Source organism: Phodopus roborovskii, unplaced genomic scaffold, assembly GCF_943737965.1.
Source record: "Phodopus roborovskii unplaced genomic scaffold, PHOROB, whole genome shotgun sequence".
Classification (NCBI taxonomy): domain Eukaryota; kingdom Metazoa; phylum Chordata; class Mammalia; order Rodentia; family Cricetidae; genus Phodopus; species Phodopus roborovskii.
Genome location: NW_026125052.1, coordinates 2,223,354 through 2,246,344, shown reverse-complemented (window position 1 = coordinate 2,246,344; position 22,991 = coordinate 2,223,354). Strand labels below are relative to the sequence as shown.

The following is a 22,991-nucleotide window of genomic DNA, read 5'->3' as shown; positions in this document are numbered from 1 at the left end:
GAAAGGCTGTACCATTTCATTCCCAGCTTGCTATGATATCAAAGGAGAAAAATGCTGTTTCTAAATGGTCTCATCTGAAACTGTATTAATTTACTGAAGAATAAAGAATTAGTGTGAACTGTGACATATCAAAAGCAAAAAAAAAAAAAAAAAAAAAAAAAAAAAGGAAAGAAAACACTTAACTAAATACAAATGTTGTAACCCAAAACTAATTTTTGAAAATTATAAGAAATTTACATTTTAAAAGAAGCTAAAAGATTTCATGTTCACCCAACATATATATATATATTACCCTAACTGAAAGTACTATAAACACACTTATTTAGCATGATGTTTTATTTTAGAGCAGTAAATAAAAACATTCTCAAGTTGAATGCTAAGTATCATGGAAAAACAGCAAATGCTGCGGAAACAAAGCGGCTCTCATAAACAACATGGAAGAACTTGTCAAATCTATATTCATTTTGCTGCCTTAATTTGAGGTTTCATTAAGATCTTAATGGAAAAAACATGCACGCTGGTAATGTAACGCATTTAAAAGGAGGACCTTTCAGTCTAGTGTAAGTGACTAAAAACGAGTTTCTTGTGAGCTAACGATGGCATCAAACAAACCACAAAGCAGTCTTCTGGAAGACAGGCAGTGATTTAGAAGTCGACTATATTTCATAGATCCCTTTCTTTAATCTGGCTCTTTTAATCTTGTTTCAACCTCAAATCATTTCTGGTTGACAAGTGCTTTTGCTTAAATGTGAGGAACACATAAGCTGTTGGGGGAATGGACTTTTCTTATTTAACATATAACATTTGTTAGTCCATCCTTAGTTGCATGTCAAAACTTCAATCTTTATTAACATGCTAAAACTCTTTGCTTTGTACTTGGAATGAGGAATTTATCCTCAAATGGAATTTAATTCCACATTTAGTACACAAAGACATTTCATCATATTTTGAATGTGGCATGTAAAATGCCCTGTTCCCTCTAAGTCAAGAGAATCCATGCATCTTACTAGTTTTGAGAAGAAATCTGATTTACAAAAAGAAAAATCAACAGATTTGTCTCTGTATATTCTGATTTTGTTAAGAACAGTTTTGTTCACTCAGTCCTATGCTGTACTTTCAAGGTGGATATTTGATGAAGATTCGCCTTCTATTACCCAGCCCTATATGATAGTGAAAACTTCCATTCCCAGGCCACAGGAACCCTGAAAATGTTCCATGAAACAATAGCCAGCTTTAAAAGACAGAATCTTATTACACATCCAAGCTGAACTTAAACTTGCTGTCCTACCGCCTCTGCCTCCTGGGTGCTACAATTCCATGCATGTAACACATGCCCAGATAAGACACTGCTCAAAATATAACAGGACACAATGAACAAATCTTAGCAGCAGTTATGAGGACCAGAAAAATGTGAAGAATTTAAACAAAGTTCTAATTTAACAAAGTTCATAAATACCTTATATTTCTCAAAACTTCCTTTTGCCTTACGGGTTCTTAAGAACTAAGAACAGCTTGGCGTGTTGGCACCTCTCTCAGGTCATAGCACTCAGGGAGCTGAGGCATGAGGTCTATAAAGGCCTATGTAATGAGAGCCTGTGCGGAGGTAAAGCACATGGTCTAATTTTAAGAAGTATCTTTTCAGACAGAGTGTTCACCCCAGCTTGGAAGGGGCAGTCCACAGCAGTTACACTAGGTACCACTGTCATCAATGTACTGCAATGCATTCATACATTACAAACTCTTTTAATCCTCACAATGAACACACAGAACAGTTGCTAATGCTGATTTCACTACATATATGAGGGAAAAAGGAAACAGATGACTCCATGGTATGTAAGAGCAAGGCAGCTTAAAGCATTTTATATCAGATCCTTAACAACACATTCTGACTGACACTGTCAAGTGAAGATATGAAACACACTCTTTCTTTTCTGTGGTTATTATGCCTTAAGATGATATGGTTCAACACGGTGTCATGGGGGGGGGGGGTCTTTATCAGAAATATGTATTCTTTGACTTTTTTTTTTTTTTTTGCAGCTCCTTAAAAATACCTAATCTATTCAAAACAGAGTTCAACACAGTCTTTTTGGGACCAAATAAAACACACTGCAGCTTTGCCCTTAATGTACTTAAAAGCAACCTCTATTCTCTAGTATTAAACATGATAAATAAGGAACTTCATATTCAAAGCACTCTACTTGGGGTTAGACCTTCCTCATATTATTTACCATCCTGGTGAGAGAACCCTTCTGCCTTGTTTAAAGGAAAAAGTAACAAAAGCAAAACAAGTCTGGTTTTTTTGTAGATAGAAAAAAGTGTTTTGAAGGACTCAAGTAAAACGAAAGGAACTACTTTTTAAAGGTTTAAATATCAACATTCATATCTATTTGACAAGTAACTTGGTGCATCTATCTGTGATTGGGCCATGCAACTGAAAACAAAGTATAAACAGTTACTTTTTGAGAGTACAGCAAATGAATTAGGCATGCGGGACTGAACAGGAACTCACCATGGAGCTTTTATGGAAAAACACCCCGCTCCAAAGAGATAAGGCCTTGGTGGAAAAGGGGGGGAAAATGTACAAAAAATTAGAGGAAAACTCATTCAACATTAGTAAATACATGTATATTGTACTGTTATAGAGCATGATAAAAATAACTCAAAATTGATAATCATTAGCAATTCTGCCACATATGCTGTGATAGAACCAATAAATATGTGAGGTACAGAGACAAGGCCCTTAGTTTTCATAGAAATGCAGATTTGAATTTTTTCTATTTCTCCCCCTTTTCTGGAGTACCCCTGCAGCACTTCTAATTTAAAATAAAATTCACTGCTGGAGCCCTTGAACACAAAGTGCAAATTAAATGGGATAATCAGATGAAGAAGAACAATTACTACACGAGACACAAAATATTCAGTCTTAGCTAAAGATGACTGGACTCTGGCATGACAGTGATTGTGCTCCCCGTTGCTGTCTCTCAGCCTTACAGTTCTCAAGCTGCTCGTCTGTGGTAAGCTGGACTGTATGTTGTTCTGTGGGTCACTGGCAAAAACGATGGAAGGATTTCTACTTCTGGTTCCATTCAGGGAAATTAGTACAAGAACACAGCCTCCTCACCTGCCTGCAAGTGGCAATGGTAGACGACACTCAACTGTAGCTATGGTTGCATGTCTGAAATACCATAGGGACACGAAGTCAGAATTCAATGATATACTTATTTCTGCTTAAAATTCAGTTCCCAGTATTTAAGGCATGCTGTGCACAAATAAGACTTGGTAATATAATTACATTTTAAAAAATTTAATATGGCATCTGACATTTGGAAGGCATAAGAAATTGAAGGGGACACATTAGTAAGCCATGGTTATTTCCTTTTTCAAAATTGGAGACTAGAACATTAAGGAAAAAGATAATCCTGGTAATTAGCATTAATTTCCAAGCAAACAGAGCACATTCCAGAACAAATTAAAGGTTGAGCAAAATGTCCTCACAATAGTGAGCATGATTCTGGGGTTCAGAATGCAATAAACACAAAGACAGACTAAAGAGACATGAGCAGTAAATGCAGGAAAAGAGACAAAGGGTCGGGGCGGGGGCTTCCATCATTTTCCTCTGTGACCCACAGAACATTATTATTAATTTGCACAAAACAATGCATAAAAACAAGATTGAAAGACCAAGTGAATGAATGCAGTTTTTTGTTTGTAAGACACTTCACTATTTCTCAACATTGCATAACCATGATGCCGGCATTCTGCTATAGGGCAGAGTAAACACACTTTTTTACATCAAAGACCAGGCTGGGAATCTAAGTAGTTGCATTTCCAAAATGCTGCTTAGTTAGGCCATGTGGCCCAAATTTTTCTCCATTATAAGACACTGAAGGAAAAAAATCTGATCACATCTACTTGACTTCAAGATTTACTGATTACATCAGAACTCTTATGTCACTCACAAGAGTTCATTCTGTACTTTGAAGAAGACATTTGAACTGCCCAATGTCTCCACAGCATAAGGACCCTGTACATCAATTAGCAAAAAAAAAAAAAAAAAAAAAAAAAAAAAAAAGAGGGTAACACCATTTCTAAATGCCAGAAGCCAGAAATACTTCAGAAATGAAGGTTATTTTGTTGGAAGACAGTACTCACCTTTCATTTCAGTTATTATAACAATACCCCAAATATTCCACTACTCTAAATGAGTCTGTTAGAAATGCTGGCATTTAGAAATAGCCTCATGAAGCCCCAGTGTGTACACTGCAGGGCCTATGAACAGTCCTCTAGCTGTGCTCAAGTTTCAACATACAGCTGATTTCTGATTATTGACAGGGACACTGAATACCTGAATATTCATAGACACACAGATATTTGCAGGGTAAAGAACTTGGAAGTCTGTATTGAAACTGTCTACTCAGTCCTCTATATGCAAAATACTTCTCCATTGGCTTAAAAAAACAACAATCAAAAATGGAACAAAATCTATCTGTCTCTGGGTTTAAAAACTAACAATAAAAACCCACTAACTAAAGTAAGACCCCAACATTTCCACCTATAGAGAAAGAAAATACTTTCCTACTAGATTTTAAGTGTCCTGATTTATAACCAAGAAACACACTTCACCACAACAAACGAAAAGTAAACCTAAAAAAAACAAACAAAAAAACAAAACAAAACAAAAAACAAACAACACCCCTTGATTTCTTTCCAGAAAGTTACATCATGTTACTAATGCCACCAGTCATATACTGGCCCCATCATACCATGGTGACACCAAGCAAAGAGGCTCTTAGTCAGCAGCAGCACAGGCATCTCTACAGACGACAGGGTCACGACTCACAATGTGGCCTGGCTGCTTTAGTTAAAAGTTGTTGTACCTCCATCCAGAAGTGATCCACTGGCCAAACGCTCCACAGAAAGGAGGAGGGCTGGGGCACAGGGTGAGAACCTGGGTTGGTATGTAGACTTGGCATGCATCCAACTCACATTTGCCCACTCTTGCCTGGTCTGGCAGATTGGACCTCTGCCATGCACATGTGAAAGGTCTACCAACTCCAAAGAAGAACAGTGACTCACACCACTACTGACTGAGGGTAGCGTCAGCTGCTCTTTTGAAATGCTCCTGCTTAATCTTTCTTCAGTAGCAAAAGAATGAAAATATGAAGTCACAAAGTCCAGGCCCATGATCCAGCTGTCTTCACCTATGACTGTCCTCACACACCCGACACTGAAAGCCCACAGCTGTAGCTTCCTACTAAAGTGGGGTGAAGGAAGGGACGGCAGAAAGAGAGACTGTGTGAGTGTGAGCGCGGGGTAAAGTAAAGACAGGCTGTCTTAAGGAGTGAACTCAGATTACTAGGGATGGATCTGAAGAATTCACACATCACTGTAAGTTTTAGCAGGATTAACAAACCCACCACATAAAACCTGCCCCCTGTGTTATGACTACGCTCCTGTTGGCCTGAACTTCAATTTTAAAATGTAACAAAAAATTATCTACTCACTGAACTAAAAATCCAGCAATGTAGATGAGCAATGGGGGTGCATACCTTTAATCCTAGCACTGAGGAGGCAAAGGCAGGTAGATCTCTCTAAGTTCAAGACAAGCCTGGTTTACGGAGTGACTTCCAGAACAGAAAAACTCTGTCTCAGAAAATCAAAAATGTATCTGACACATATAGGCCCTCACAAACACACACACGCACTCATACATGCATACATGCACGCACACACACACACACACACACACACACACACACACACCTATACAAAAATTAAAGAAATCCTCTTGGACTGGAGAGATGGCTCAGAAGTTAAAAGCACTGACTGCTCTTCCAGAAGACCCAGGTTCAATTCCCAGCACCCACAACTATCTGTAACTCCTGTTCCAGTTCCAGGGCATCTGATACCCTCATTCAGACATACAAGCAGACAAAACACCAATGCACATAAAATACAAATTAATTAAAAACAAAACTAAAAAAAAAAAAAAAAAAAAAAAAAAAAAAAAAAAGAAAAACTTCTTAGTTGCAGCAATGTGGTTGAATCTGGAGGACAATAGCTAAGTGAAATAAGCCATAGAAATCAAATTCTAGATGTCTATTAGAATATTATGTAATTCCTTATAAACTGATATGAAATTACCTGGCCATTAATTCTCAAATGAATTCTCAGATAATTTCACAAAACAGTAATGAATAGAACTTTGAACAGGTGGTTCAGTGGTTAGAGCACTCACTATACTTCCTGGGGAACTGGGTTCAGTTCCCAGCTCTCAGAGTGGCTCACGGCTACCTGTGACTCTGAATTCCAGAGCATCTTGTGTGAACATACTTAAACCTCTATAACCTGATTCTAGTGGTAAGGTTTACTCTTAAATCTGTTCAATCAATTGGTTTGGAGGAAGGGGGTCCTAGAATGAGTGGTTCTTCTGCCTCAGCCTCCTGGGTGCTGAGACTACACAGTGTATCAGCCTGCCCAAACTGCATCCCTCTCCAGAGCTAAAGAAGAATCTGGAATTTAAAAGATAAATTCCATAAGCAGACTCCATCAATCCTGTTCTTTAGCTGATCAAGTTCTGTGACCAACCAAAGCGCAGGGATCAGAACAAGTCCATAGAGATGAGAACTGTAAAAAGAGAAAAGGCTACAGCGCTGTGTGTATGTGTGTGTGTGTGTAATACTTAAGTGAGATTATATATTTTTAAATTAATTAATTCTAAAGGCTCTGCTGCCACTATATGCACCTTCTCTTAAGCAAATGATGTGAACTCCATTTCCTCCCCCATTGCTGTAAATTAGCCCTCATGTCATTTCCAACTTTTAATTTGTTCATTAATCCAATTCTAACTGTTCCCTACCAGGCAGCTACAGCACTGGTGGTTTTCAATCTGCTGATCCGTAGGACAAACTGAAGCCGAAACAGACAGCTGACTAATTTGAGACATATTTGGCATGCCATTTTAAATTACAAACTCAAGATGTAAAAGATTTTCATTAGAAAAACATAGATAATGTTGAAGTTCTTCCATATGCGTCAGAAGAGAGACTAGCATAGCATAAATAATGTCAAACTTCTGTCAACTGCTATGCCCGCTGACTTTCAATATGGTATATAGTAGACGTCTTTCAAATAAAAAATCTGCAGATTTACAGCAAAATGCAATAAACTATGGTATGGTTTAAGTACTCTACTTATTTGGCGCAAAAACTAGAAACTCAAACTATGGTAAATATATTACACATGTAGACAAAAGCGTACACACTCAAATGAAAATGCACTCTCGATTATGTGATATCTGGAACCAAACCCTCAGAGTTCTACTATACAAACTAATGGTTACAAAAGGCAGAGACAGAAGGTGCCAAATTACCATGTACAGGGGTCTTTTTCCAAATCTTTCCTTCTTAATTCTCTGAAGTTAGTCTATAGGGTTTGCAGCTGAGATGAAAGTCTGTATAAGTCAAGGTGAATGGAGTTGAACTGAATTAAAATAGGAAATGGACTTTTATTATTGTGAAAATGTCATCTACTCTGAAACAAGAACCAATGACAACTTTGTTTTAAAAATATCAGCTGTAGCCATTCAAATAAAATGCCATTAAGTGCTTCAATGGCTGTGAGAAACACACACCTGTTTACTAAGTATGGCTTAGCAGGGATTCACAGTGAGTCAGGCTTAAATGAGGCAACAAGATCAAAGAACTACGGGGAATGCATATATCCACATGGGAATCCCTTTCCTATGAGGAAACTTACATAGAGCATTGACAATAAGCACAGGTGCCCACATGAGAAGCCAGGGCTATATGACTCTCTGTTTTAAAAGGATAGGGCCCAAAATTTCAAGAAATGAACACATGTGAAGATGAGAGAGAAAATTCTAGAACACAGAACGAATGTCACTTCTATTCACTTCCAGTTGGTTCCAACCAGCTATGAGTAAGGAAGTAACTTCATTATCTTTCTTATAGCCTTTGTTCCCATGAAACTGGGTAACCTCATTCTAGCATAAACTGTTCTCTTGTGTCCATAAAATCAACCTAGATTTATTTAAAGCACATAAAATAAATGGCAAATTAGCTATTACTTAGTATTGAAAATTATTCTCTTTAGATTCAATTGAACCAATGACTGTGAAATGCTGCTAATAAATTCTACTACAGAAACCTAATCTCTAAAAGACAGAACAATCCTTATTTTTGTTTCCCTTTCAATGGAGAGCCTTTTTTCCCTCCCTGCCTCCACCCTTCCTTACTACTTCCTTGAAGTGCTGAGAACGAAACCCATAGCCTCACATGTGCAAAGCAAGGGCTCTCCCACTGAGCTGAAGGTCTTCTTTATCTCTCTATTATTACAATGTGGTAAGAGGGGCTTTCCAGCCCTCCTGTACCAGACCAATAGAAAATGGACTCTGTTTACATGAGTGATCGCTGAAGCCAAATAATTCCTAGCACTTCCTTTGCCCTCATCCAAACTCAGCATGCAAGCTAAGCAGCAGCTGTTGCCATCAGAGGCCCTCTTTCCTCCAAGGGATGCTTCAAGGTATCAACAGGAAGGTGTAAATACAGCTGTCTTCTGCCATTTGTAGATGTACTGGACTCATGTGTGCAGAGGAGTGAGACAGATGGTCCCAACACTGCACAGGCTTTCACAGACATATATTTGTAAAAATAAGAGGGCAGATGTTAAGCATGGTGAAGACACATATTGTAGCCTGAAGAATTAAGCTGAGGTTTGTATCTCAAAGAAGATGTCTGAACTCTTGAGTCCTAGGCAATCTTCACAGTTCTGTGATGAAATTCTAACACTCTATGGGTATTTTATGCCTTTGCACAGAATACCAACAACATGAGACAAATGGCAGCTGCTCTGCCTAACAACAAGATATAGTACCAGGTCTACCTGGATAGCTATGGCATTTGCATGTCTGAAATGGGTGAGTTCTGTGTCCTCTTTCTAAATCATCCATGGGAATCACTCCTTGTCAATTGCATTTTAAAAGCACTAAGAAAGGTGTGGATAACACAACATTTTAAGACTGAGAATACCTGGGAAAAGAAAACTTTTCTTGCTTATTACATTGGTTACCTTCTTTAGAAAACCAAATTTCCCAGCAAATGAAACAAAATAGAACATAAATAATTAAGGTTAAATAGCTAGCTGCAGTGTTGAGTATTGGTGCCAGTTTTGAAAATGTTTCAATAGAATGAATGCTAATAACATGAAATCTAATGGATGAAACAATGTCTGGTCCTGAACTTCAGACCAGCCTGGGACAACCTGAGAAAACTCAATTTCCAGCTTCTCTGCTCAGTGGTGGAGCTGGGGCTGAACTGAGGGCCTCACATATGATAGACCAGACATCCAGGCTGCCCTCTTGACTCATTATCCCTTTGGAAACAGGGCATAACCAACCTGCCTGGGCTAACTTTGAACTTGAGACTCTCCTTCTGGGATTAAGATTACAAACATGCACCACCAAGACTAGCCAGAAAATATAATATTCTAACAAACCAAATATTATTTCTGACACATTTTAATGAATTAAAAAAAATTAAAGACAAATATTTTAAAATAGCAATTTCTGAGTACATTTAATAAACATGTCAAAAGTGGCATAGAATGTAGCTGTGATGGCCAGGCAGTGGTGGCACATATCTTTAATCCCAGGACTCCAGAGGTGGAGGCAGGTAAATCTTTGTGAGTTCCAGCCAGGTATGCTCTACAAAGCAAGTTATAGGACAGCTAAAGCTGGTACACAGAGAACAAATAAATAAACAAACAAACAAAAAAGAGTATTTGTAGAGCTGGAGAGATGGCTCAGCAGTTAAGAGAGCATTCAACTACTAGCTCAATGCCCAGCAGAGGAACAGTTCTCAACCACCTGTAACTGCGGCTCAGGGGACCTTCCTTTGGCACCCATGATTCTGATGTTTCCATACACGGATATATACAGCTTTTTGTATGTCTGTTTTCTTGTCGAGGCAGGGTTTCTCTGTGTAGCCCTGGCCATCCTGGAACTCACTCTGTGGTCCATGCTGGCCTGGAACTAGATTCACCTGCCTCTGCCTCCCCTTGAGTATTGGGATTAAATATGTGAGCCACCACTACCCAGCTTCACATTTTTTTTTTCTTAAAGAGTAGTTGTAATGATGGTGGCGATTTGTAACCTCTGAATTCATTACTGAATTAACAGTATCCAAAGCTCAAGGCCAGCCTGGGACAATTAACAAGAAACTATCAAAAATGAATAAATAGAGATAGATTAATTATTTATTTAACGGGAGTGGGGGGCAAAAGAAATTTTTAAAAAAAGTGTCTTAAGTGAACTAACTTGCAATCCAGAAATGGTCAGATATAAACTACAATCAAGCTGTTTATCAGTCACTATGTCAGCTGTCACCATCAAAAACTAAAGTCAACCTGTAATACCCTGTCATAGAAGTAGAGACTTCATTATAGACAACAAATATTTGTTCTTTGTTCTTACTAAAAGCAGTGAATAAAATTCTCCTTTTGCGACTTTCTTGTGGCCCTTCAGGGAAGAGAATGCTTCTTCCCCCAGGGTTAGGGTTTTCATTCAGAAAAAAACTAGGAAAGTGCCATGCATGAAAGAATGTCAATGACAAAGTTAGCATCTTTTACATTTGAGAGGCTTAGATATAGAAGAATTCTTGTCACTAGACGCCACTATTTTGCTGAACCTGAAACCAGGTCAAAAATATTAGAACTAAGGGCTCATTTTGAGACAAAAGTAATTTACTTTGTCACAACACCCAACAATTGCATATTCTTTTGTTTTGTTTTGTTTTTGAGACAGAGTTTCTCTATATAACAACCCTAGCTGTCCCGGAACTATCTCTGTAGAACAGGCTGGCCTCTACCTCCCCGAGTGCTAGGGTTAAAGGTGTGCAGCACCACCGCCTGGCTCTGATAACACATTCTTAAAGGTATTTAAACCATGAAACATAAAGAGGCTAAGAGATGGCTCAGCAGTTAAGAGCACTGGCTGCTCTTCCACAGGTCCTGAGTTCAATTCCCAGCAACCGCACGGTGGTTCACAACCATGTATAATGAGATCTGGTATGTTCTTCTGGTGTGCAGGTATACATGCAGACAGAACACTATATATATAATAAATAAATAAATCTTTTTAAAAAAAAATACAACAGGACCTAAAAACTGATGAAGTACTGAGCCTGTTGGAAAATGCAAGCATCTTTTACTGAATTCGAACCATCAGTCTCATATGTTTGCATGCTTGGCCCCCAGTTGGAGAACTGTTTTGAAAGGGTCCCTTGATGGAACAGGTGTGTCACTGCAGATGGGTTTGGAGCACTCAAAAGCCCAGGCCAAGCTCTGCATGGCTCTCTCCTTGCCGATCAGGATATAGAGCTCTCAGCTACTTCTGCTGACAGCCTGCTTGTGATCACCCTCCAGGCCATGGCTGATCAAGAACTAACCCTCTGAAACTGTAAGCAAGCCCCCTAGTAAATGCTTTCTTTTATAAGAGTTGCCTTGGTCATGGTTGTCACTTGACAGCAATAAAAAACAGTGACTACGACATTTACTAATGTTAGTTTTAAAGCAAGTAAAATTTCAAATTCCCAATGTATTCATCAATAAGTATTAAATCATATGTAAGAGGGAGCACAAGGCCAGGGCTATAGCTGAATGGTAGAGTTCTTTGTTTGCTTGCTCGGAGTCCTGACTGCAGTGGTAACAATAAAAAACACTCATGATAATGCACCCAGCATTTATACTCTATAAATATGAGAATTTTAAGCATCTTTTTTTTTTGTTTACTATCCTTTGTTTTTTATTTTATTTATTTATTTATTTATTTTTTGGAGACAGGGTCTCTCTGCATACCCCTGGCTGTCCTAGAACGCACAGAGATCTTCTTCCTCTCAGTGCTGGAGTTAAAGATGTATGCTACCACACCTATATATATGTGTGTGGGTGTTTTGCCCACATGTGAGGGAAGTGCCCACAGAAGTCACAAGAGGTTGCTGGGTACTCCAAGACCAGAGTCACAAATGGCAGTACAAATCTGCGAATGTGGGTGCTAGGAATTTATCACGTCCTTTGGAAAAGCAGCCGTGTTCTTAACCACCAAGCAATCTCCACAGCCTCACAAATTTTTAAAAGACAAGGACATGGAAAATTCATTGAAGTTCGCAGGAGATCTCCAATGCTAACAGCTTATATACCTGTTTCTGTACCAGCAGAGGGTGGGAAAGTGGTGTCATTAGGAAATTTTGAAATACAGAGAAAAGGAAATATACATCCCACCTAGATGCATAAACTCTAACATCCTCTCCTCGTGTATTTAACACATTTGCATCAAAATCAAAGTTAAAGTCTCCGTACTGGACACAATGTGTTAAAATCAAGAAATAGGAATGTCACAAACAAATACCACTGGCGTTTGTTCTCATGTCCCTGGGAACCGTCTGTACCATCTTCTCATATATTCCCCTCACTCTGAATGCACAATTGAATCAGAGGGACATTTTTAAAGATGCTTTCACTTAGATTCAGGAAAGACAAAAATCTTAAGTACTTTATAGAATTACACAGTGCTGGCATGAAAAACATACAATTACATTCACGCCAACTTCAGCAATGCAGAAACAAAACATAAAACAAAACAAAACAAAAAACCTTTACAATTTTGGCTCAAGACTAAGAACTCAGAAAATACACTGGTGCACAGTGGGGGGAAAAATCAACTAGCAATAAGTCCAGGACATTAAACCTTCAAAATTCATGGCCTTTTCAGTCACCCTGTCTTTAGTATAAAAGAAAGTAAACACCATTTAAACTTGCACTTCTACTGAACAAAAAGAGCTACATTAAATGATATACAGGTCAAAGAATGGTATAATAAGCTGTGATTTGGGAATTAGGTTTTCAGGATTTTTGTCTTTTATTCCCCTAATTATGTTTCACACTCAGCCTGCTTCTGTCAATAGGTCCACCTTACATTTGAATGCCATGTTACCTAGGTTGAAGGTTAATTCATGTAACATTTAAAATTGTCAGAATAATCCAGGAACCTTGAGGTTTTTTGTTTTTGTTTTTCCCTAAGAAAAGTGACTTCTCCAAGCACATTTATATTAGCACAAAATTTATATTAGCACAGTGGCCAGATAACTTAATCTATTTTCCCCCCATGGGGGAGACCCTCACAACTATTTTAGGCCAAGACAAGGCTTTCTCTAACTATTTTAATATGGAATTTTAATATACAGTTTGTTCCATTTCTAATCCAGTTAAATACTAGGATTATGCATTGAGTAAAACAAGTAACTTGGCTATGGAAATGACTACAGAAGACCAAATTTAGTAGTACAAAATGGATGGTCATTGTCATCATAAAATTGAATATCTAATATATCAGACACATAGTAGTTCATTTACAGGCACAAAATCCATTAGTTTATAGTCCAAACGGATAGTTGACATCTAAAATGAGCACCAAAAAGAATTCAAGAACATTATGAAGTCTCCAAAAATGTTAGGATCCAAGTCTTAGAGCTGGTTTCCAGCTATATGTAATAGTTCATTATCCCACCAGAAACAATAGATTAGCAATGTAAACATGATGGTGTAATAAATCCACACAAGTGGGTGAATTTCCTAAACTTACTAAAATATAATCTCATTTAGAAAACTTTTGTTAATATTCACATCTGTCAAAATGTGGGTGTTGTGTTTAAAAGCCAATCATGTTGGCAAGAGCCAAGAAAATCAAACTGTACAACTAGACAATGCCAGAAGCAGAAAGTGAGAGAGTGTAGAGAAGTCTGTTTTTCATTAGCTGGTACCAGTTTTCACAACTTGTCACTGCTTTGTTTCTTACTATGGGTGTGTGTATATGACTGTGTGTGAGCATGCTTGTGTGCGCTCTGAATTTGTACTAACTCCGTCTCTTGTGGGCTGGAAATGAAGGACATAATCAAAAACACACAAAGAAAAAAAAAAGCAGGATCCATTTTTATTCACCCCACCCTCTAATGCGGATGTGGAAACAGCATCAAGCTTGAGATCTTACCCTGTTCGTTTGGTGATGGTGCCCAATGTCATTGGCTGTTTGATTTGTGCAAGAGGCGTCACTACCATCAGGCTGGGGAGAGGAGAAAGCCGGGGGTTCCCAGGGTTGTTGTTGGTGAAGTTATTGTAAGAATCTTGGCTGTTTAGCTTCCCTACAAGAGAAAGGCAAACCAAAGGGTCACTGATGGAAACATCCCTCCCTCTGAAAGGTTTTCATTTAAGAAAGATATCAAGGGCTGGGGGAATGACTCAGTGGGGAAAGGGACTTGTTCCAGAGCCCAACAACCTGAGTGGTTTCCAAACCCTATAAGCTGTCCTATAAGCTGTCATCTGATCTCCACATACATGCAAATAGTAAGTAAATAAGATAAAATTTAAAGGAAATTGATGCAAGTGTAATTAAAGTCCATAGGCACTGGAAGAAACCAACACAATCAGGTCACAGAAATGTCAACAGTGACATTAGTGACAGTCTTAAAGATTGTACATGGACTTTGTTTTTCACTTTCTGGGTGTGCATGAGCACACAGGTATGTGCATGGATGTATACAAACATACACACACACACACACACACACACACACATACACACACACACACAAAAATGTCAACGCCAGGCATCTTCTTCAATGGCTCCAGGTTAGTATAAGATGGGGTCTTGGACTGAATCAGCTAAAACAGCCCCCAACACTGGGATTACCCATCTGGGCTGCTGGACAGGGCTTTTTACATGTGTGCTAGAGATCCAAACTCAGGTTTTCACACTCGTGTGTCAGCAAGTTAACAGATCTCATAGCCCCCAGAATTCTTATGTTTTAAAGTACTGTGGTTTTCTACTCATCCTTGCCTGTTCTGATAATAGAATTTACTGTACTTTTAAGAATGTCTAAAAGAAGCCGCTTGGCCTTTAATGGCTATTGAGTTGAATCTTTTGATCAACATGAGAAGTGTGGATAGTTTTCTCTACCTAAGGATCCACATCTACAGATTCAATGAACTGTAAAACAAAAGCATGGTCTTGGGGGAAAAACTGCAGAAAATTTGAAGTTCCAATGTAATGAGCACCACTAAGAGACATGTCAATGCACCAGTGTACAAGCACCCTGTGGTATGCTACAATTTCAGTTTCTCATTAGAACTGATAGGCATGACCTTGTTTGTGTATTGTGCAGTTAGGCCAAGAGGCCAATGATGACTGTTACCAATCCTCAAACTTGCCCTGTAGCTCTGAAAGGTAAGAATGGCATCTTCTAAACTCCATCAGGAAGATGGTGACATCCAAAGCAGGACATGACTAAGGAAATGCTGCATCTCAAGGACACAGTGTTTATATCGCTGCCTGGAATTAACACATTAAGCTAAGGTAGGGCAGATAAGAAACCCAAGCACAACAATCTCTAACTCCCCATACTAACAAATTCCAATTTCATTAGAGCCAGTAGAAGCTATTCACACCTATTGCTGGGATACAACAGACACCAGTCAGAACACACACAAAATGTATTAGCCTGATCAATTAACCAGACAATATTATACATACAAGAACAAAGAATGTTACAGAAAAATGAAGAATAATAAAAGAAGAAACCTTTTTCATTCTTGGGTCACTCAGAGTGACTTATATTCTCAAGGTCAATACAGACAATAGCTGACAATTCATTATCAGATGAGTATACTTGTACTGAAATGAGGATCCAACATTAATATGTCACAAGCTAATAAAATGCAGGATCTGTGTATGTCACATACATTTGTCAGCTAGTGAGCACAGACCTGGTGAGTGCCTCAGCCTAAGACACCGTGCTGTGGGGGCTGGGATCCCTCTGTACCACAAAGCTGACAGGACCCAGAATGATTCAGTGCTAACTGTCTAGAACTGAAGATAACGACATGTGGGGACAATTATTTAGAAATAGACCGCATGGGAGGTGACTTAGTTAGATAACGAGTGAGAGAGCAGGGAAAGGCAAGGCCTGAAGGATACCATAAAGGAAAGGTGAGTGCAGGGGTGCCATTGCAGGAGCAGAAGTCTCGAAACACTTCTGAAAGGTGCAACAAAGTGGGAGGGAAGCTTATTTCCCTTTTAAGATCCCTAGTGACCAACCAACCAACCAACCAACCAGCCAACCTTCCTTCCTTCCCTTCCAACCCTCTTGTTTTCCTTCCCTCCCTTCTTCCCAACACTTCCCAAAGCTGGCCTCTAACTCAAGGTCCTCCTGCTTCAGCCTCCCTAGCACAGCCATTACAAGTGTGTCCTATGCTACCAGGCCTAGAAGGAGCAGTACATACTAACAAAATTTCTTCATCAAGCAAACATAAGATGTTGAGCTCATTGAACACTACTGATAAGATATTTGAGCTGAGAATGTGCTATAGTGATAGAGCACTTGTCTAGCACAGACTCTACAACAAGAAATAAAACAAAGACAAATAGTGAAAAAGAGAGAGGTGAGTCCCTAAGATTCACTAAGATGCTCCCAATGCAGTGCTTTAGCTGGCCATGTCTCTGCAGCTTCACTTTCTCTCTAGGATACAGGACCACCACACAACAGTGTGGAAGGTCCTAGAAACTCCTGAGCCTAGACAAGTGTTTATAGTATCCTTTCGTCCTCAAACTGCAGTCTCTGTCTGTGACACTGTAACCAGAGTGTGTAAAGTAGGTTATGTAGACTTTACACTTGTTTTGTGTTAACAGGGTAGTGTCTGTGTTACATACTACTAGTTCTGGCAAAAAGTGTATAAATATAGCTCCCCTTTTAATCAAATCTCTCTGGAGATCCCATACATGTCCACTAGGCAAGCAAGCACTATACCAGAGCTATATCTGAGCCAAGCATAACTTAAAAGAAAGGGTAAATATGTTCTATAAAAGTTCAGTAATACTGTTTTTTAAATGTAATTTTACTATATTTTGTGTACATTGGTATTTTGACATGAGTGTCAGGAACTGGACTAACAGACAGTTGCTAACTGCCATGTGGGTGCTGGGGATTGAACCCAGGTCCTCTGGAAAAGCAGTCAGTGCTCTTAACCACTAAGCAATCTCTCCAACCCCAATTCTGTTATATATAATAACCAAGTATACTGCCTGATTAGAAATCAACACATTACCCAAAAATCCTATTTATAATAGCTATTAAAAACACCTTGGGGCTGGGGATGGAGATCAACTGGCAGAGTATTTGCCTAGCAATACATATGTTTGATCCTAGCACCACTTAAACCAGATAAGGTACACATGCCTGTGATCCCAGCACTTGGAGGATCAGAAAGCTTAAAGCCATTCTTAGCTACATATTGAGTTCAAAAAAGCCTGGACCACTATCATTATCACAAAATAGAAACGAAGATGGGAAAGGGGGGGGGAGAGGAGAGGGGAGGGAGGTAGAGAAATAGAATAAATTTAGGAAAGGAATAAATTTAGTTCAAGAGCAGAAAGATTTATAAAACGAAAGCTGCAGGTTGGGAAGTAGTTCAGTGGTAGAATGCTTGCCTAGGGTCTATAATTCCAAATACAGCAAACAAGGAAAAAAGAAAAGTAAAAAATGCGGAGAAAACAAATTTGGAAAGGAACAAAAAATTGGAAAAGTAATCTTATGCTTATGGTTTAAAAAATTCAGTATCAGCTGGGCGGTGGTGGCACACGCCTTTAATCCCAGTACTCAGGAGGCAGAGGCAAGCAGATCTCTGTGAGTTCGAGACCAGCCTGGTCTACAAGAGCTAGTTTCAGGACAGCCTCCGAAATCACAGAGAAACCCTGTCTTGAAAAACAAAAACAAAAATCAGATCATTAAAATGTCCTGCTTCCCGAATCAAAGTGGATGTAATTCCTGTCAAATACCTACAACCTTCTTGGGGCTAGGAATGAGAATTCAAATACCAAGGATTGAACTCCAAAAGCTAACAGACACCCAACAGCTTCTAAGCAAAAACAACCAAGTAGGAAACAATGCACAGGCAAATGCATGAAGATGAGGAAGTTTTGCATAGCCCTGAGTGTTAGCATGGCCACAAGGTGGTTAACAACCAACTGTAACTCTAGAGTCATATGACCCGAAGCCCACTCCTGACCTCCATGGGTACCAGACACATACATGGTACACAGACATATATGAGGAGAAAACACTTATACACAAAAATAAATAAAACCCTGCTTACCCAGTCCCCTTTAAACACACAGAAATTTTACATTTTCTTGGACTTAGGAAGTAGCTCTACACAGAGCTTCAAAATACGAAGAACACAGTTCAATCCCACAAAACCATGAAAAAGGTGGTGAGTGAATGGCAGGGCTTGTAATCTCAGCAAGGAGAAGTAGAGACAACGATTCCTAAAACACAGTGGTGATTCTAAACTAACTGGTGAGTTCTAGGCCAATGAGAGACACCATGTCAAAGGAGGTACGCTGTGTTCCTTCGGATAACCTACACCCCCATCTGTGTGTATATGCAAATGAATGAGATTTAAACTAGGTAAAAAGGAACATACAAACTAACGAATGAATGGACCAGGAAAGACTGCACAAGTGGAGAAGCCAAGTGTTAGGTAAAGGGACCCCAGACAGGAAATGATAGTGACAGGTGTGGAAATGACATTATAAGCAGAGAAGACACTAACAAGGGAGCCAAGGTGTGTCTCAGCACCTCTTCTTTAATGACTCAGTTTGAGGCTGGCTGGGGTCACACCTGTACTGATATACTGTTTGTAATCTAAGCCACAGCTGCCTGTCCTCTATGGCTAACTACTGGCTCAGCTCTGCATTCTGACCTTTAGGCAAGCGTTATTTGTTAGATTACAGTGTATCGCACACACCCTCTGCTCAGTCTTGACCAGCAAGTCCAAGAGACATTCAGTGTGTTCCTAACATGGCGGTGGAGGGAAGGAGGAAAACGAACAGATGATGGGAAAAACACGTTACAAGTGACATCTGAAAAACAGCTCAGAGACAGGGAGAAGGAGTTACCGTTATTGTTATAAAGGACAACTTAAAAAGGAAGATGAATCACATACATTTTGCACATACAGGAGTTTGCTTCTCTAATAGAAAGCAAAGGGTGACAAGAAAGAAGCATGAATGATGATATCAGGGGTTAGCAAAACAAGAGACAGCACAGACAAGAAATTTCAGTAGCAGACACAGTGATGTACAGTTCAAAAAGCATTTGCCAAAATAATTAAGCTATTTTTGAGAAGTGGGGGGTGAATCCCTGCAATAGCAGGGAAAAATATTTTGGAGGGAATCTCCAAATCTTTCAGAAAAGTACTTCAAATCTGGAAGTCCAAGTCAAAATCTCAGCAGCTCAGAGGATGAGGCAGGAGTTCAAGGCCAACATGGGTTATGTAATGAGACCATGTCTCAAATAAAAGGGGAGGATGAAACAGCAAGTGATGGAGTCCTGATTTCTACCCTGCTCAGACTCACATTGATGTGGACAAGCAGCCTCAACTTGGTGCCAGTAGCAACATGTATGTGGATGCTTCTCTGCAGTTAACCAAGGCTAGGTTCCTGTCTCTTTGCAGTACAGTGAGGCTGAGCACAAAGATATTCCATGTTCTGTCTGTGGACATGGATTTGGTCTACCCTAGCCTTTCATGGTGCCAACTCTCAGGAATAGTTTAGAAAATGGGGACCTAGAGAAATCCTAGAGGATGGCCCCTGCATGAATGTGTCACAGCAACACAGCTCCCGTCTGTACTTTGCTTTTTAGTATCACCCGAGTAGAACAGACAGAACAGACACTGTCTAATTGCAGCTTTAGTGGGAGGCTTCCTGAAGCCTGAAGATCTATAAAACATTTCACACATGAATTCCAGCTGACATAAGACCTGAAAGTGACAAATGCCACGAGAATGGGTGTTCTCACAGCATTTCTGACACAACCAGACAGAGGAAGTCCCAAGATCTCATGAGAAAACGAGCTCTGCTAAGACTCTCATCCCTGTTTTTTGGGCTTAGTCTTTATAGATAAACTTGCATAAGCCTTCAGACTTTTGGGTCTTTATCTAAATCCACCAGAGCTTTGATCCCTTAGAGGGTAACCCCTCTCCATCTACATGGGCTTCTCATGGTGTATGTGTATGGGGGGGGGGGGAAGGATTCCAAATTTCACTAGGATGGTTTCTCAATAAATTAAAGCAGAAATTCTATTTTGGACTAGAATAACATTTAAAGATATGAATTCTAAAAACGTCTCTTCACACAGAAAGCTATGACCCCTTGGTTCAGTCTGTTTTCCGTTGTGTTTACTGTCACTGTTACAGTGTGAACTGAAACAGGATAGCCGGCTTCAGGACTAGACCTCTCACCAGAGACAAATTTCCATCTCTGAAAAGACACCTTCATTGCTCCTGCCACCTGCACATAAAGAACAGGATGCTGTGCTCCAGGTGACCTGGGCACCATCCATTCTTCAAACTGCATCCTTACTTATCATTGTTCCAAATATCATCTCCCCAAACATTTGATACTACAAAAACTCTGAGGGAAACAGATTAAGTTGAGGAGGAAAACTGACAGAGAAAAAAGCAGTGTGCTTTGTGACTGCTCTGGAGGAGCGGTGTGCCAGGTCAGCTTTGCAGAGTCATATTCCCAAACCAGTCATCATTAACCGACTCACTTCCACAGGAAAGGGGGGGAAAAAAGCCAAGAGTCTGAAAACTCCGGACAAAAGAAATCCCTGCAGACAAAGTAAAAACAAATTAAAAGACCCATTATAAAACACAGATGCTACAAGGAAAATAAACTTTCCAAGATTTACTGGGCTTTGACAAACCAGGACATTTGTGGAAAAGCCATCAGCAGCAACTCCCAGGTAATGTGGGGGAAACCGGGCTCCTCTCTGGTTTATCTTTACCCTCTGTGCAGAAGCTGCCAGGACTGGATTCCTGGCTTCTGGATGCAGAGATGTGAGAACATGCAAACCTGGCCAACTGCCAAGCACGAGACATTTCTAAGGGAAGCAAGACCCTGAAACCGCTGAGCACTTCACATTCTGCCGAATGCTAGAGCGGCTATCAGCACACTGTGTGCGTGGGCTTCTTCAGTGCAAGTGAAAGGAAATGAACGAACGAATGGACATCCTTCTCCCATGATTCTCTTTACTGCTCTATAACACTGTGGAGCAAGGAAAAGAAAACCACAGAAATAACATTCAGCAGTTACGACTCAGAAATCACCTGCAAGGGAGCTTCATAGTGGGAGACAAAATACTTCATTACGGTTAACAAAGTGGTTCTCAACCTTCCTAATGCTGAGACCCTTTAACAATATATTCCCCCAACCATAAAATTACTCCATTGCTATTTCAGAACTGTAATTTTGCCATTGTTATGAACTGTAATGTAAAGATATGATATGAAGGATACCTGATATGTGACTCACGGGGAAGTACAAGGTACAGGTGGTCAATGGCAAGATTCCTTAAGTAAGAAAACTGTGAGGAAGGAAACAGCGGGGTGTCTGGAATTGTCACCAGGGATCCGGGGACAAACAGGCACATAAAGGTTAAGATTCATTTCCAAGAACAAATTAGTGGTGCCTGTAGGACAGAACAGTTAGGAGGTCTGCAGTCATCTGCAGTGTTCTTCAGACACACAGCCCTTACACACCTCAGGCATTAGGCTGGCTGTTAACACGGCTCTCCACAGACACAGTACATGACTCAGTAAACCAGACTGGCTCCTCTGTTAATCAGTCTGTTTTCATCAATCCCTGCAAACTAAAGGAATCTGCCAAAGTTCAGGGGCTCTGCCTCTCACCCCCCCCCCAATAAGCAATTGTATGTATCTGGAAATGAAAATAACAAGGGTACCCTCAAATCTGAACTCAAAGTGGGTCCCTGGCATTCCACAAAAGACAGATTTGTAGAAATGTTCTCTCCTCAAATACTCCTGTGATCTCTATCCTTCTCTCAACACTCCCCTACTCTAAGACTTCACCCAAACATCTTCATGTCTACCCATTTCCAAAGGAAAGCTGCTTAAGGAGTTCTAGAGAGCCTTTGCCTATGCACATTTTTCATTCCACAGAAAACCAAACTTTCAGCCTGCTTTTAATATCCCACCACGGATCTGATGAGTATAAAGCAGCAAATGAGTTTTAAGTTAATTTTGGAATTGAAAAGTTGACTTCTTGACTCTGTCAAAAAGAAGGCAATGGTAGATTGTTCTAAAATAATCACTGGACTTTGGGCTCTGCAAAGCTAAAAACCCTGCTCAGCTCTTTCTCGGGGTCTAACTTAACATGAAAGCTTCCTCAACTAACTCGCAGCCATTATCTAATCAAAACCAAATAAAATCCTTTAAAGACACATATACTTTTTAAAGTATCCGGTGCAAACAGGATTTCTAGCATATGGGTTGCTTTTGGTTGGGATGGGAGTCTAGCATATGGGTTGCTTTTGGTTGGGATGGGAGTGTCTATACTCCCTCCTTCCCGCCCCTAACCCTAGCACTCCTCCTCCTTTCCCTTTGCTGTATGAGAATGACAAGCTTCCCAGCTGCAGTCCAGGACTCTCAACCTCCTTTGTGACCTTTTCTCAGGCATGTTCCAGTATAATCTGCAATCTACTCAGTAGGAAAAGGAAACAGCAGCGCCCTGGTGAGAAACAGTGACTTCTGACCCACATACCATGCAGGGTGGAGTCGACGAGCCTAGCAAAGATGGGGAGAGACTGAGCTCTGGACACAGATTATCAAACAGTTGAATCAACTTAAACAGAGTCAAAATATTCAAGGACCAACCTGATTGCATTTGTTAATGCCTACTAGTATTGTGGAGGAAAGAGATAACCAAACATTACAAAATTTGATGAAATCAAGCAGAAACATGTTCTTTCTATGGACACTTTTCATGGTTCCATAATCATGACTACATACAGGTACTTTGAGGAAAAAAAGCAACCCATGTTTTTCAAGGTGGAGACAGAAGT

General features: G+C 39.8%; 1 protein-coding gene across 8 annotated transcripts in view; it reads right to left on the bottom strand.

Annotated features, from left to right (window-relative positions):
* Bcas3 (BCAS3 microtubule associated cell migration factor) overlaps positions 1-22,991 on the bottom strand; it is a 465,957-nt gene that overhangs the window by 281,980 nt on the left and 160,986 nt on the right. For 4 of the 8 annotated variants that reach the window (XM_051185484.1, XM_051185424.1, XM_051185742.1 and 1 more), the window contains exons 16-17: positions 14,063-14,213; positions 2,510-2,554 (exon numbers count right to left, since the gene is read on the bottom strand). In XM_051185484.1, coding sequence (XP_051041441.1) covers positions 2,510-2,554; positions 14,063-14,213 — 196 coding nt within the window. The remainder of the gene's footprint in view (positions 1-2,509; positions 2,555-14,062; positions 14,214-22,991) is intronic. The other 4 variants (XM_051185643.1, XM_051185564.1, XM_051185889.1 and 1 more) reach the window with 1 other exon arrangement.